This window comes from Chelmon rostratus, chromosome 14, assembly GCF_017976325.1.
Source record: "Chelmon rostratus isolate fCheRos1 chromosome 14, fCheRos1.pri, whole genome shotgun sequence".
Taxonomy (NCBI): Eukaryota; Metazoa; Chordata; class Actinopteri; order Chaetodontiformes; family Chaetodontidae; genus Chelmon; species Chelmon rostratus.
Window position 1 is genome coordinate 10,040,797 of NC_055671.1, and position 14,997 is coordinate 10,055,793.

General features: G+C 41.3%; 1 protein-coding gene across 1 annotated transcript; it reads right to left on the reverse strand.

Moving 5' to 3' along the window:
- Positions 1-4,760: 4,760 nt before the first annotated feature.
- Positions 4,761-13,924, reverse strand: LOC121617101 (beta,beta-carotene 9',10'-oxygenase-like). Its single transcript, XM_041952133.1, has 12 exons — positions 13,797-13,924; positions 10,121-10,325; positions 9,810-10,021; positions 9,189-9,304; positions 8,898-9,000; positions 8,631-8,759; positions 8,381-8,541; positions 8,125-8,292; positions 7,792-7,929; positions 6,802-6,984; positions 6,536-6,646; positions 4,761-5,213 (listed from the first exon to the last, which is right to left on the reverse strand). The coding sequence occupies exons 1-12, from the start codon at positions 13,888-13,890 to the stop codon at positions 5,097-5,099; spliced, it is 1,737 nt and encodes a 578-aa protein (XP_041808067.1). The 5' UTR covers positions 13,891-13,924; the 3' UTR covers positions 4,761-5,096.
- Positions 13,925-14,997: the final 1,073 nt, after the last annotated feature.

Genomic DNA, 14,997 nt, shown 5'->3' on the forward strand with positions numbered 1-14,997 from the left:
CAGTCATATAAATAGACTGACGTCATGGTCCATCACATTTTGTCCAGATAATAAAATCCAGGACTGGGTTGCACCAAAGATGTTTTATCTGTACTCTGGACATACAGTAGCTCCACTGTCCTGGCATATGTTGTAGCTCAACCTAAAGCTGCTGTACATGGACTAGGAGTAGGCCTTTTTCACAGCAGACATTTTGACTTGTCGTAGTAGCTAGTATGATAGCTCAGTTCCATTTAAGTGTCCCAGTAATGACAGGTGACAGAGAGACACAGCTAAATGAAATTCAGCCATTGTTAGTTTAATTATTTATACCTGTCAGAATTGGAAATGATTAAAATCTCTTTAAAGATCCTGTTAAACTAGGCAACAGCATCTGTCAATAGTAGACAACATTTGATTGTGCTTGCTATAATGGCATTTTTTCCTCATTCAAATGTGTTTTATGTTTAGATTCTTATACGCAAAGTGGATTTTTGACACACCCATGATACAGCTGCACAGGTGTTTTCACTTTTAGTGGTTAGACCTTGAAACGACTTGAAAAGGTAATTAGCTTTTGAGCAACGTTTTGTGGCTCACGTCGTCATTCAGATGTATTTTTAATCGTTACTTTTATATCGTTCTTAAACCCTTTATGTTTTGTTCTCTTTAGTTTTTTTTTTTTTTTTTGTCATTGACTGTGGAGAGTTCACGTAATTCCCATCCTAGCTCCGTCTACTGTTGACCTGAGCAGAGGTCCGATCAGCCAGACTAAGTGAAACCACCTGTGTGGGTGTGCAGGGCCACAGTTTTGAAAAATATCAGATTACATTGGGAGGGTAAATCATTTTGGTGGAGGGCCAGATTTGGCACATGTGCTCTTATTTCACATTATTTTAACTAAGTAAAGGGAACTTATATTTACTGTGAGTTATAAATGTATGATATTTCTGGTTAAGTTCAGTCTGAGCTGGCTATGCTGATGATGTTGCATGGTCATGGTCAAGTCCTAATGCAGTGGATAACAGCTATGATTCTAATAGTTAAAGCTGCTCTAATCAATAAGTTTATATTAACAATGCATGTGGTGTGAAAGGCGTTGCTCTTAGTGATAAACCCGCAGGAAATTGTCACCTGACTCTACAGTTGTCCTCACAGCTGCAGAGCACGTTAGCATCTTTCAGCTCATTGTTTTGGCTTCAAGCCTGCAATTTTACCATTTTGCTTCAGTCTCACAGCTTGCATTGCCATTTGCAGATGCAGCAAGCAGATGTTTTGAGGGAAGAAGCTCTAAAAACTCACTGCACATTACCTGCCCAGCACCCAAAGACAGACAGACGGAGTTAGCGACTAGCTGGTGAACACAGTGGAGCATTTAGCAGCTAAGGAGCCAGACATTTCCGTCAGGAGTTAGTGGAAAGCCAAACAGCTAAAAAGAGAGTCAATATTGGGCTTCCATCCGTCAGGTGGACACAAACTCTAAATAAATGCTAATGTTGCTCCATGTCTGCCTAAAGTATATAAAAACGTTTGTCATATTAACTTCATATTGCGATATTACATCAATGAGCCCCCAAGTGGCCAAAATAGTTATGGCAGGTTTCGGTTAAGAGCTCTGGGGCCGAAGTGAGGATGAGCACTTTTGTAAGGTTGAAGTCTGCTGTCTGGTAGCTAACTGTTAGCCTTCCTGCACACAGCTACTATAAATAATACAACAACATTAAAAGCATAATTCAGTCTCACCATAATATACAGTAAATGTCTCAGGAGGGTCCTGGTGACTGTGGCAGTGCAGACACTTGGTGCCGTCTGACTTCAAACATTTCAGTTTACACGAAAGGCAGCAACTTTCAGAGCTATTCATATCACAAACGAGAAACAAGCTAAAAATAAATGTTGTGCTTCTTATGCCACAGCCGATCACAAACTACTCTCCTGCAAAGCAATCACACATCCTGACCTGAGACTCTATGACTGCTTCAATAAATATTACAAAACTGCTGCCACAGAGCCCGCTCCCTGTAGCAGTCAGTCTGTGCTAAATAAGAGAATTAAACTGACACCGCGTCGTCGATGTGAAAATGATTTTCCATATGTTCCTTGCTGCCTGCTGCACTCTATACTGTAGGTAACCAAACTGAGATCAGCAGCTCAGATAAAACAAGTGTCTTGGCATACATGAACTGATAACAACAAGGATTTGTTTGCAGGAAGATGCTCTCAGTACTTCTCTTTGCAGAATAAATTAAAGGAAGTGGCTGGTTGATTCTTGTTCATTGAGATGCTCTAACTGAAATGGATCATATAAAATAAAATCTCTGACTTATCACTAAAATTTTTTATATTTATTTAGGTTTATTTTGGCTTGCCATGCCACATTCCTTAAGTTGCTTGTGCAAAGTATATCAACAAACAAATGTATTGATTGTGCAGCTACCTTGTAGAGAATAATGCACAGGCCAGTCACGAGCACTCAATGAGGAGCTCTTTGAAAGTTTGACACAGAAAGCAAGTGCTCGACCGCATCTTGTTCTTGAAAGCTTCTTTGATTTTGAGAAGCCGCCATTGTTCTAACATAGTGTAGCATCTGTGGTCCTAGTTGTAACCATCAATAATGCATGCTCTGTACTCCGAAAGCATCCCTGAAACTGTAAAAAACTTAAATTGAGTAGAAAAAAACTGTTAGATTTAGAGGTTTCCTTTTAGGAGTTTGGTTCCTGTTGCTTTAACCGGCTGTCAGGAACACACAGAGAGGGTTTTTTTTTTCCTTTTCCCTTTTGTTCACTCCTCTATGGAAATGCACATCTGTTCATCATGGCCACACACGCAGCCTAAAAAGCGAATTGGCAAGCTGCAGTTAGTCTTCTGCTTTAATCCATTGTTTCGGATTCGATTTATTCCAAATCTTATTATTTTTTGTTTTGTTTTTGAACTCCTGTCTCCTCATCCAGTTCACTCTTGAATGGCACATATCTTTTTTGTTCTTCCCCTTGCATCTCATCTTTGTTTTGCCCGGTTGAGGCGCTCTGTCTCAAGTGTCCTATAAATGCAGTTGTTAAGGTCACAGACTTGGAAATAACCCCTCTGTGGTTCAATGCCAGGCTCCTCCAGTGTTTGCTGCACGTTTTTTTTATTTTTTTGAAGTGGCAGGGTGGGCTGGCAGTTACAGGCTGTCCAATTGTCAGAAGGTCACAGGTTTGATCTCTCTTATAGTTGGTGTGTCCTTGTTGCCCCCTCCCCCTTTTTTTTTGAAACAGTTGTATGAGCCAGAAAGTGGATCCGTTAAGATTCACAGTCACACAGAAAGGGCTGCTGTTCACGACGGTTGCAATGCAGAAACAGGGACAAGTCTTGTTGTTGCTGCTCACAAACCCAAGGTCTTCATGTTGTCCAAACACACACAAACAACTCAAAGCGCCATGTGACAGTTTTCTTCCTGGCCTACTTCTTTTCCTTGCTTTACATTCTTATAAACACATTCTGGTCAGGTAGTGAGTTCAGGTCCTGACTCTGCACATTCGCGGTGTGACTGGCGGTGCCTGAAATGGCATCGCGTGCTGACATCTAGTGGTTGATGCGTGGATTTCTTACAGCAGCCAAAAACCCTCAGTCGCAGCTATTAAGCACACATTTTTATTGGTTTGGTGTTTCAGGGTTTTCAAATAAACCAATCTCAGCACCAGACCGATGAGTGTAAGATACCAGCTTTTGAAAAGTAGCGACCACTGTGTTGTATTTGCATCAGTGTTCTGGTTAGGAATACAGCGAATCACATAATTTCATATCCTCAGATGATATTCTACACCTAGTAAAGTTGTTTCCTGAGCTTTAACTTGCAGGAATGTAATTGATTATATTTTTCCCTTTTGTTTGATATCATTAGAATTTATGTGAAAAGTAGCCAGACTATATTGAAGCACTGGTTTAAATATGTATTATTTTAAATGTGCATTAAAATCCTCTAAATCATAATTTTAACCATTTCTGTGTATTTTTAGTTCCAATTCAGAATGCAAACTCTTTCATTTCACTAATTAACTGTTAAGTAATATTTACATTGGTTCATCATCTGCTGCAGAGCTGGTTCGCCCATTTCTAGTCTTACTGTGCATAAATCCATGTTATTAAATGGAACAATTCTCAGCTGTGATTTAACAATTAGCCTGTGACAGTGTTAATAATGAAAACCTGTTGTTTTGCTCTGAGCACTGGAATTTCACACAGCATTTTATGTCTGGCAAATCTGACTTTAAATTAGTGTCAAATTGGATTTTAATACCTTTTTTCTGTGCAGATTGTGGGGAAAACAAAAGACTGGAATTACTGTAGATGGTTTGAGAAAATTCATAAATGAATGACAAACACAGAGGAAAGTCGAATGAGGAAAGAGCATAAAAGAAGAAAGGAAGCAGGTCTATGCTGGGATTTTACATCTAGAGTGAGGTTGATCTCTTTGGCTGTATGACATTATTTACTTTTACAATTACTGAGCAAATATTGCATTTTGTATCAAAAATAAGAGGAAAATAAGATTTACATCTCTTATATATTGCTCTCAATTTTCTGTATAATCTATTGATGCAATATAAATGATAAAGCTACTAATAAAATCCTGTCGACATGTGAAACTGCTGTTTTTATATGTGAGCATATTTCTAAACGTTATCTTGGCAGAGAATGTGTGTGTGGTAGGACGCACAAACAACACTTGATATTTTGCAGTATAAAGATTTATTTGGCAACTGGCTGTAGTGTATAAAAGTAATTCCATTAAAAAAAGGATAAGAATTAGTTTAAAAAAAAAAACCACACAGTACGTCAGTTTTACGTAGATAGAAAAGGGATAGAATTGATAATATCATAAATATCGTTGGGTTTGTTGCTAAAGGTGCTATAAAATGTCATTTGTGCTGGATGTTACTACAAACCAGAGATCAGTTTAGAAAAGTACCTCATCAACATTGGGTCAGTAACACAACACTGCATCCATCTTCAGCTTATAATGCAGCAGTACCATCAGGAATATAGTGGCTATAATGATTAAGACTTCATTTTGTATTTGTCACATTACATTCAGTATCATAGACACTGTTCCTGGTTCTGTAACAGAGGCAGGTTCATGCAGAGGCGCTGAAGGTACCATGGAAGCCATAAGCCATGTTAACAGGCACGTTGGCTCTTCCCAGCTCTTCAAATGTCTTGGCATCCAAAACCAGGAGGAATGTTGCTTTGTCCTGCGGAGGAAAGTTAACCACTGAGAGCTTATTACTGGAATAATGTCAGCAACGGCACATGAAAAGCACGGCGTGAAGTCGGGATGCTTCTCCGTGCACACCACGGGCTGAACCTCTTCAGCCACTTTAAACAAATCCCAGAGCAGGTTGCTGCAGAGTTACGCAGTTCTTTAAAAGAGCAGGCCTGATTGTCTGGAAGGAGCAAAACATCTTTCGAAAAGCGCCTGAGTGCAGAAGACCACGGAGAAATAAAATCATTAATAAGTGACAAATGAATAATTCAAAAAATCAATTCAAGAATTTTAAATGCAATTCCACAGTGCTGATTGACAGACGTGACTTAACTGCAGCTGGTCACAGCAGTTTAATTTTAGCTTTAATTCTCCGTCAGCTTTTGATTTGTTTTAAGTCTGCATTTCACGTCTGTTTCATTTGCTTTTTTGTCTCTTATTGTGAAGCTCTTTGTGACACCTGCTCTTGAAGGGTGCTGTATAAATAAACTTACTCGCTACTTGATGTGCTTTACAGAAACAGCATAGTTAAGAGAAGAGAGGAGATTAATAATACGCTGCAGCACAGACGTGCTGTCAGGACGCAGCGCAACAACAACACCTCAAGATGGTGCTCGCTCTTCTGCATGTCTCTTCAAAAAGAAACTTGCAATTAAGTTTGTAATATGTAGAAATAACTTTTTTGCTGTAATTATCTTTCACATGTCCAAAAATCCTGCAAACATCGTAGTTCACATTAAGTTCAGTTTGTACTCGTCACAAACTCAGTATCATCTGTTTCTGCTCCAGTTTCTGACAAAAATCCCCAAGACACAAACTTTGTAAATTGTAATTGTGTGATTATGTAACATGTAACTGTAATCCTCTCTCTGCAGAGTTCATACCTGGTGTTCATATTACTGGCACCACTAACATAACACAAAATACTTTTTCTGCCATTCGTCTCTGTGCTTTAGAAAGTGTGTTTTTCTGTTTGTCATTCCAAACTTTAAACCATCAAAATTAATTGTGTAAATTCATCTCTGAATATTTATGGCTCTGCTCATCTCATTCATGAATATTCATGATGGATTATGTGTCCCGCTGATAACAGACTTGGAAGAGAAAATGAACCGAGCTCAGGTCGACTTACAGGCGTGCTGCCTGGTGGTTTCGAAAACTCTGGGAGCCCCATGTTGCTTTCAAGTTCAAGATATATAGTATAAAACGAATAAAACTTCTACTAAACCTTTGAAAAAACATTTCAGCTGCCATCATGTGGGATCTCCCACAATTCCTGTTCATCTCCACTCTCCAGAAATAGAGTCTTACCTGTGAGGGGGTGAGAACCACAGAGAGGATGACGCCATCGTCCTCTTCCACGGCGTCAGGCAACGGCACGAACATGGGCTCTGACGGGAAGAAACCCTTCTGGCACCACACCTGGGGTACAACACACACACACACACACACACACACACACGGTCACAATTACACACCATTTCCAGTCTTTATGCTAAGATAAGACAATTTTCTGCTATCGTGTTAGGTAGCAGCTGTTCATATTGACGTGTTCAAAAAAATAGATGCACACACACCTTGAGTGTCTTGTCCTTCAGGTCCATCTTGATCAGAGAGTCTCCCACCAAGTGTCTGAAGCCACAGCCATAGAAATAACGGTACGGTCGTGTGTTATATCTGTCGTAGTTGATCTGAGGGAACTCCAGGCCACCGTACTCGTGGAGGTCGTCTCCATGGAGATCCTCGTGTTGGCAGAACACCTGTTGACAAAGAGAGGCTCAACCCTCCGCTGTGAGTTTTCACCACTGTCATGCAGTGAGGTCCACATTGACTTCACTGAGCAACAGCTTCAGTCTGAGGAAGATGTTTGTTTATTTGTGACTTTGACTTTAATATCCACTTCACAGTTTCTGTGTTGATCTATTGGTTTCATGAATTGGGTGTTGTGCATTATGATCAGTTGAATTTGTTGAGAAGACGTGAACTGTGTCACTCTCCCTGGTTAATAATCTCAGGGACTCCATATTCTCAATCACTGTTAAACCATTCAAACAGGCGGAAGTATGATTAAAACTTGACTGTTATAGAAGCCATTTAGAGGAATTGAATTGTGCTAATTTTGCATGTCCTCCTCTGTATACCTATTAAAATATGATGCCTCAAATCACACACTTTATTATTCTATTTTCATATTTAGCAATCTCATTAGTGTTTCGCATTCAGTGGCTGATTTGATTCTAGTGGTAACAGTACATTTACTCTACACTGGCAAATATATCACCTTTTTCTCCACTACACTGTAATTGACTGGTAGTTACTATGGAGATGACAATGTACATTAAGCTACCTAGTAGTGTTTGAAGTAATTTCTGATGAAAATTTTACTTTTTTAACTGGTACCAGAGTAGTTCTACTTCATGATAGTGCTGCTTCTGCTCAAGTAAAGAAGTTGAATACTTCCACCACTGTTAGTTCCTTGCAATGCGTATTTCTGAACACTGCATCTAGTGTTTCTGCTGAAAAGTGATCGTAAGAGGTGATCATAAACAGCTGAGTTTTCGGCTCACCTTATCTTTGCTGAGTTTGACACACGTTGCCTCGCTGGAGGGCCTCGTGTTCAGGTTCTGGCCTGTTGGGGTTTCACTGGTCACCTGAAGGGGCAGAACGAAACGGCGCGGGAAAGCCCTGCACAAGGTGTTGTACACCTGCAAAGGACACAAGACGGGAACAATGCAGTATGTGTACATTTTAGGGATTTCTGTCTTACATAATGTCTGGCTTGAAAACAAAATAAATCCTGGATTGCTCCAATGATATCTAACAGAATAACCGAGGGAGGATTTTTCCTGTAGTAGCTGCAGTGTTTATTTCCGTGTGCAGGCGGGTATTTATATACGGACCTCATCCAATGCATCTCCTGACTTGCGGAGGTTCTGGATGAGGAAGTTATTGATGGCTTGGCCGTCGTCTGAGCAGCACATGTCAAGCATCAAGAAGCCATCCTCCTCGAAGGCGTTGATCTGATGGAAGGTGGAGAGGGCTTTGGTGTGGTACTTCACTGAGCTGACCTGCAACACAGAAAAAACGATTAGATGAGGTTTACCGATTTCAGGCGTGAATAACTCCTCACCCCTGACCATCACAGTCACACCTCACCTCGCCTGTATGCTTGTCAACGAGATGGAAGACAGTTTCCTGCTTCGGATCCCAGTAGATGCCCTCGCTCAGAGCCCTCCCCCTCAGCTTGCCTGTGACTATCTTCAGCAGGTCCATCTTAATTGGCTGCTCAATGAACACCACGTAGTTCTCAGACATGGCTGGAAGCAGGAGAAAGGCATAACTGGGCTTTTGCAGCTCAGGGCAGCAGTGTGAAAGAAACAGACATCACTAATGAATGCTGGCTCACCAAAGCTGTGGTAGTAGGAGGGATGGGACTTGCTTGCAGGCACAATAGAACAGAGCACTTTGGCGCCTTGTAGGGTGTCTGTGGCATGTGTCTTCTCAGGAGGTACTCTGATGATGTTGTACAGAGCTCCTGGAATAATCGGGAACCTCGTCATAGCTTTTACACACATTCGCCCCGACAATGTAGTTTTCATTACAAAGGAAACAAATAATTCAGGTGCTGCTTTACGTAAACCTTATTGTGGGACTTGTGGACGATGGGACGAACCTTTGCTTCCGTAGGAGTTGCCCATATTGTAGCTGGTGCCGTCTGGGTCATAGTGTGGGTGGGCAGTGGCTCCATTTACAGCGATGAACTTGCTCCAGTCCACCTACAACACATAGCAGGGAATGAGAGGGATCAGTGTGTGCTGGTGCTGCAGTACGAGTAGAAAGAGGATTGTGGTAGATATAACTGAACTACTAGACAGAAGAAAGAAAATATGTGGATGTGTTGCATATAATGAATGAACTGGTATTAATACAAACATCTGCTGCTCCATGACGAGCCTGATAGTACCTTTTCCAATGTTTCTAGGTTTTCTGGATTCACTCTGTGCATGAAATTTGTCTCCGTGCTGACATAGTAGTCACCTTTGTATTTCACAAAGTTCACACTTGCATTGTCTGTGGGTTCTGTAAGAGAGAACAACACAGGATTACTGAGGCCTTTTAAATGAATGTCTTAGTGCTCCTTTAACAGACGTCTTGGTACACAGTTCTACAAATTGCTGCTTGTAGTTACACTGAAAAGTCCAGTAGGAATGTGAAACATTTAGGAAATGCCTGCTCCCCTCTCTGGTTCCCCACTGCGGCACGTGTACACAGAGTAACCTAAGAGGCTCCAGCAGTCCCGGCCTCATCACAGATATGTCAAAACAGAGCTTGTACAAACACTGATCCTGAATAAAGTCTCCTTTTCTTCCATCTGATCTAAATTCTGGCTTCTCAAATTACCAAGCTGACCTCGCTGTGTCGCAATATCTGTGCTTGTTATTTTATTTGTACTTCAGAGCAAGATAGTAATAAAGTGAAGCAATTCACTTGTGCAATGAGTCAACTAAACAGTTCATTGCCACAAGCCCTCTCCTTTATCACACATTATCTGTTTATTAAATCCCTTCTTAGTCAGTCTACTCACGCATGATCTCAAAGCGAGACAGGAAGCGCTGGAAGAAGTTTTTGCAGGGGTCGGGCATGGCGAGGGTACCAAACTCTGACATGACGATGCGGTCCTGTTCACTGTTCTTCTTGTAGGCATCGCTCTGCAGGAATCGACTCATGTACATCACCTGACCTTTTTCGATCTTGAACTGGTGTAGCATAGCCATCCCATCAAACCAGTGGTTGTAGCTGTAATGAAACACAGATTAAAGTCACATCGATTTGCCAACTTCTTTTTTTCCTTTGTGTTGTGCAGCAGTGTGTTTGTTGACATATTTCCCAACTCACTGTGTGTTTCCAAACTCAAACTTCCCCGGGCCGTTGCGGAGGAATTTGCCATTGATCCAGGAGGGAATGGTGCCTTGTACTTCGGTGGAGATTGGCTCGGGGGTCTCTTCTACAGAGTGGACCAGAGGTGCAATTGTCTCCAGTCCCTTCAGTGGCGAGGTCATGCATTTCTTGGCCTTGCCGTTGTCAACAGGCTCGGGATCATCTGCAGTAAACACAAACATATACACAGTATTATACCTGCTGTTGCAAAGCGTCTGTAAAGTTCTAGTCATTCACATTTCATCACACGAGCTGATCATTTCTCAGCATCTCATTAAAACAGGCATCAGTAAAACTACAACCGTCTGCATGCACAGAGCATTCTCCAATCACACGTGCAGCCCACACTGCTGCACTGTCCGAGCCAAAGGACGACGTGTGTTCAGGTATGTTTTGATTATATCACTGGACTGAATGTATTTTAGATTTTATATGTTTTATGAAATTTCAGCAGAGAGTAGCCTAAAACTAAGTACACAGTTTACACACCCTCTGCCAGTTGTTGCTAGCTAGCTGTTACCAAGTGGGATGAAGCTCGATTGAGAGTTTTAATTCATCTAGATCCATTCATTCTTGTTAAATGAGTCAAGTCGTTTCAACTCAACAGAATTGATTTTTTTTTCCATTTCTATTTGAATGGTTTACAGTTGGTTTGTTTCTATATGCAATTGACATGATGAATAGATCCAGAGCAAATCACTGTATATTTCCATTTTATTCCTGTTACTTCCAGTTAATTCAAATGGAAAGTTTCCACCTTGAATATTCCCAGAGACGGTCATCTTTGCACATTAACCCTTGCAATGTGTTAGAAAGCTGCCCACGTCTTTTGTTTTGGCGGGTCAAATTTGACCCGTTACTTAACTCAGCCTGAAAATTATTAAAAACACTAGTTATCACCCAATATTGTTTTTCACCGCATAGCTTCTGCGAGAAAGTTTGAGTTCACGTGGGGTGAAGGGAGCCTGTGTGTGTGTGTGTGTGTGTGTGTGTGTGTGTGTGTGTGTTGTAAGGCACATTGAGCCATATTTGATCCACAGCAGCCCACAGCTTTTAAGTGATGTATACAACAGCCAGTATTCTCTGCTGGATCAAATTTGACCCATAGCATCACAAATGTCACTTTTTTTCTTTTTTTTTTTTTTCAGACCTTTAGAACTTACGAAAATGGTGAAAATTAATTTTTTTGCATTAAACTAGTTGTGTCTGAGGATTAGATGAAGCCTCATTCCAGTACAAAAAAGCAAATGGTACTTTTTACATACCTAAACATGAAAACCGGTTAATTTTGACCCAAACGTCGTATAAGGGTTAAACTATTTATAAGTGGGTGGCCAACATGTGATACATTTAACTGCACTCTGCAGGCAGCAGAAAGAGAAAAGTGAACTTGAAGTAAAAACTATTTGCAATTAAATGCTGATAAATTCAGTATTCCTGAATATTTAAAAAAGAATGCAATGCAACGATGGCGTTCTGTACACAAATCACACACATTCATTGTTTGTTCAACAAACAAGCAGAAACTCCCTGAACTTTAACCTGACACAAAACATTAGAAACACTGTTTCTCATTTTAAAGTGTCTCAAAGGTCAGAGTCTGTGAAATGAAGCTCTAGTGAAAGTTCAGTGACAGAGACATCTCTTTGCATGCTTAAGCTTGTAGTTTATTTCTAATATCATCCTGCATTCACTCCCTGTACGCGTGCTCACTCGTCAGTGCCTCGCAGTCATTGTCTGGGGCTGCTGATCCAATGAGCTGCTCTCATCAGCTGGTCACATCTGTCCAATAGCACAACGACACACCCTCATTGTCAGCCTATCATCTTGCTGCGGTCTTTCCAGACATGATTCTTTCTCTCCGCCTTGGTGCCTTCATTCTGTCCGGACTCCACGGGGGGATTTATTTTGCTGCTGCTGAGGGCGATGCCCCTCGATTACAAAACCTGACAAGACTTCATCATCACAACTAGCTTGTTATAATAAAGTGTTAGATTTCTTCATTCACCACTCTCTCCTGTCGATAAATTAACAGTACAGTTAGATCTGAAGGTGCAGCTGACTGTGGATGTGATTTCGTTTGTCTCACATGTTCACAGAGAAGCTGCAGGAAACATGCAGCTTGTTGCAGCGCTGCGTTTAAGAGGGCGTACAGTCCCTGAGCTGTGTCACCGTAACTTTGTGCTGTTTGGTTTGTCTGGCATACCAACTATGTTAAACACAGAACTCAACTCAATGATGTCAACATTTTTGTGTGTTCACCAAAACATGTGGCTTAAATTATTGAAAACAGTCAGCCCCTCTGTTACCATGGACTGCAGGGAGCAGCTCCTTCTTAAAACTGATTTATCTGGAGTGTAGAAAGAATGAGCAGCATTCATTTCTCAGTGGATTGATGTACATGAGGTTTTAATCTATGTAAAATGTAGTCCTGATTTAACAATGATATAACATTAGAATTCATGTGTGTCTCTTCAAAGATGAGCACTGCCCTGTTTATCACAATATGTGTTTGGGAGAGACAATACAGTCAGGTGGATGTATTTTTACACAAGTACTGTACTTCAGTACAAATTCAAGACACTTGAACTTCAGTATTTCAATTAAACGGAACTTTACACTTCTCTTACACTGCATCTCAAAGGCAAATATTGTACTTTTTAATACACTACATTTATCTGACAGCTTTAGTTACAAGTTACTTTTCAGTTTCCAGTGTCTGGTGTTTAGATGTTTCTGATGAACTGGAGGATGAAGTGATCCTTTATGGGCTGAGAAAAATGCTCCTACTTCTTAAGACTTAACACTTTTACTTCAGTAAGATTTTGAGTCGAGTACTTTTACTTGTAGTGGATTATTTTCACAGTGTGGAATTACTACTTTTACTTCAGTAACAGATCTGAAAATGTCTTCCACCACTAGTTATCTGTTCAGTAATAATAATAATAATAATAATAATAATAATATGGGGGTATCAGTCAGGTTTTAGATTTAAAAAGTTCAGAAAAGTATTCCAATACAGACACAAAACTTTGGAAGCCATTGTCATGTAGACATCCCAGACTCAATAAACATATACACCAGTTCCTGCATTGCATTTCCTGCATATTATTATTGTTTGTATGTGGTTTCTATTGGTTTTTCTATGGTTGTTATATTTTCAGCTATTTACTAAAATTTTTTCTAACCCCTACTTAGTTTTCGTGAATCATATCCACCTCGATATGCGACGCTCGTTGCGGTTCAACATTATCTCTACAGTGCTTCATCCTGTGATTACAGCCTCATATCATCATGATCATATCAAGGCTACATGTACTGAATAACAACGTAGTGGCTGCAGTTTTGTTTTCTCTAACAGACCTGAGAGACTGAAACGCGACACTGGCGGAGAGAGGAACAGTTTGTACTGCAGCACACAGTCTGGATCAGGCTTCATCACCGCTCGGTCCACTCCCAGCAAAGTCTCCCAGCAAGCGGCACACAAACAGCCTCTGAGCGATACACGTGGGTCCTTTTCTCCACTTCAAAAAACGCCAGAGGCTGCCTGCAGCAAGTGCGCAGTGGAGCCATCAGCAGGTGGATCCACGGCTCTGTTCACTCTGAACGCTTCCACAGGACGGAGGGGTCTTACCTGAACTCTGGAGCTTCACAGGAGACATGTCGGCGGTGAACGTCGATGGATACACAGCTCTCCTGCTCTCTGCCTCTGCGTCCAGCTGGACCATAAACTGCTCACCGGAGAGCACCGCTGCACGCAGCTGCGCGATTACGTAACGCGTTATATAACGTGGCTACCAGTACGAGAAGCCGCCTGGGCCAAAACCGAGTGCTTCAACCGGTACGAAGCAGTTTTACACACATGCAAACTCTCAAACTGTATGTGGTGGAAATGTTTTCTGTTGTTGCTCCTGCTGGTGAAGAATGAAATCGAGACTTCTGCCGGCCGACAAGTTTTTTTTTTTAAATTTCCTTCGCAAAGAAAAGGTCAATCAACGTGTGAGCGGTCATGAAGAAAGACCCCGAGCATGGGGAAAACTGGACATTTTATACTTGTGGAGAAACCCACCCCTGGGGTCTGTTTTCCATCCTTTGTTTGATGCATGCTCGGCCTGTCCGCCCCGATCACCTGTTGTCTCCACCTTTTCCTGATTACCGTCCACGTGTTAAATTGTTGGCGTCTCCCTTGTCTTGTGCCAGTGGGTCTTTGTCCCTTGGTCGATTCACCCGTGCTTCCCTTGTTCACAGCCACAGCCACAGAATTGTGTATTCGTACCTTTTTCTCTTGCAGGTATCCTGAGTATACCCCCTGAGGTGCGTGTTAAACCCTCTAGACATCACAGTTTTAAATACAACAGGATTTTGATATTGCTGAAGGAGCAAAAGGGAAGAAGGGAGTCTCAAGTGGTTGACAAAAGGATTTGAGTATTGATGAAGAGACAGAAGGGAAGTTGTGTGTCTCACAAAGAAGTTGAAATTACCATTACAATTCCTCCCTTTTGATTATTGAGTAATCATACAAATCATGGGGGGGGGGGCAGCCATGGCCTAGAGGTTGGAGCGGCTCATGATTGGAAGGTTGCCGGTTCGATTCCCTCACCGGACTGGTAGAAAAAATTGGGTGTGGTGGGGTATCCTCTCCCCTTCCACTATTAGATGTTCCCTTGAGCAATGCACTTAACCCCCCCAATATGCTCCCCGGGTGCTTGAATGTGTCTCACTGCATGTTGCATGGTGCATGTGTGTGTTTCAGTGAATCAGTGATGGGTTTGGGATTAGTAAAGTAAATAAAATTAAAAAAGTAAAGTAAAACACAGCTTAATAATAATTGAATA

Bases quoted from the DNA above. Each gene is read 5' to 3' on its own strand.
- LOC121617101 (XM_041952133.1), bottom strand. From the start codon at position 13,890: ATGGTCCAGCTGGACGCAGAGGCAGAGAGCAGGAGAGCTGTGTATCCA. The intron at 9,001-9,188 runs GTACTATCAGGC...TATGTGTTGTAG, and splicing joins ACCTAGAAACATTGGAAAAG to GTGGACTGGAGCAAGTTCAT. The intron at 7,930-8,124 runs GTCCGTATATAA...TGTCCTTTGCAG, and splicing joins CAGGAGATGCATTGGATGAG to GTGTACAACACCTTGTGCAG.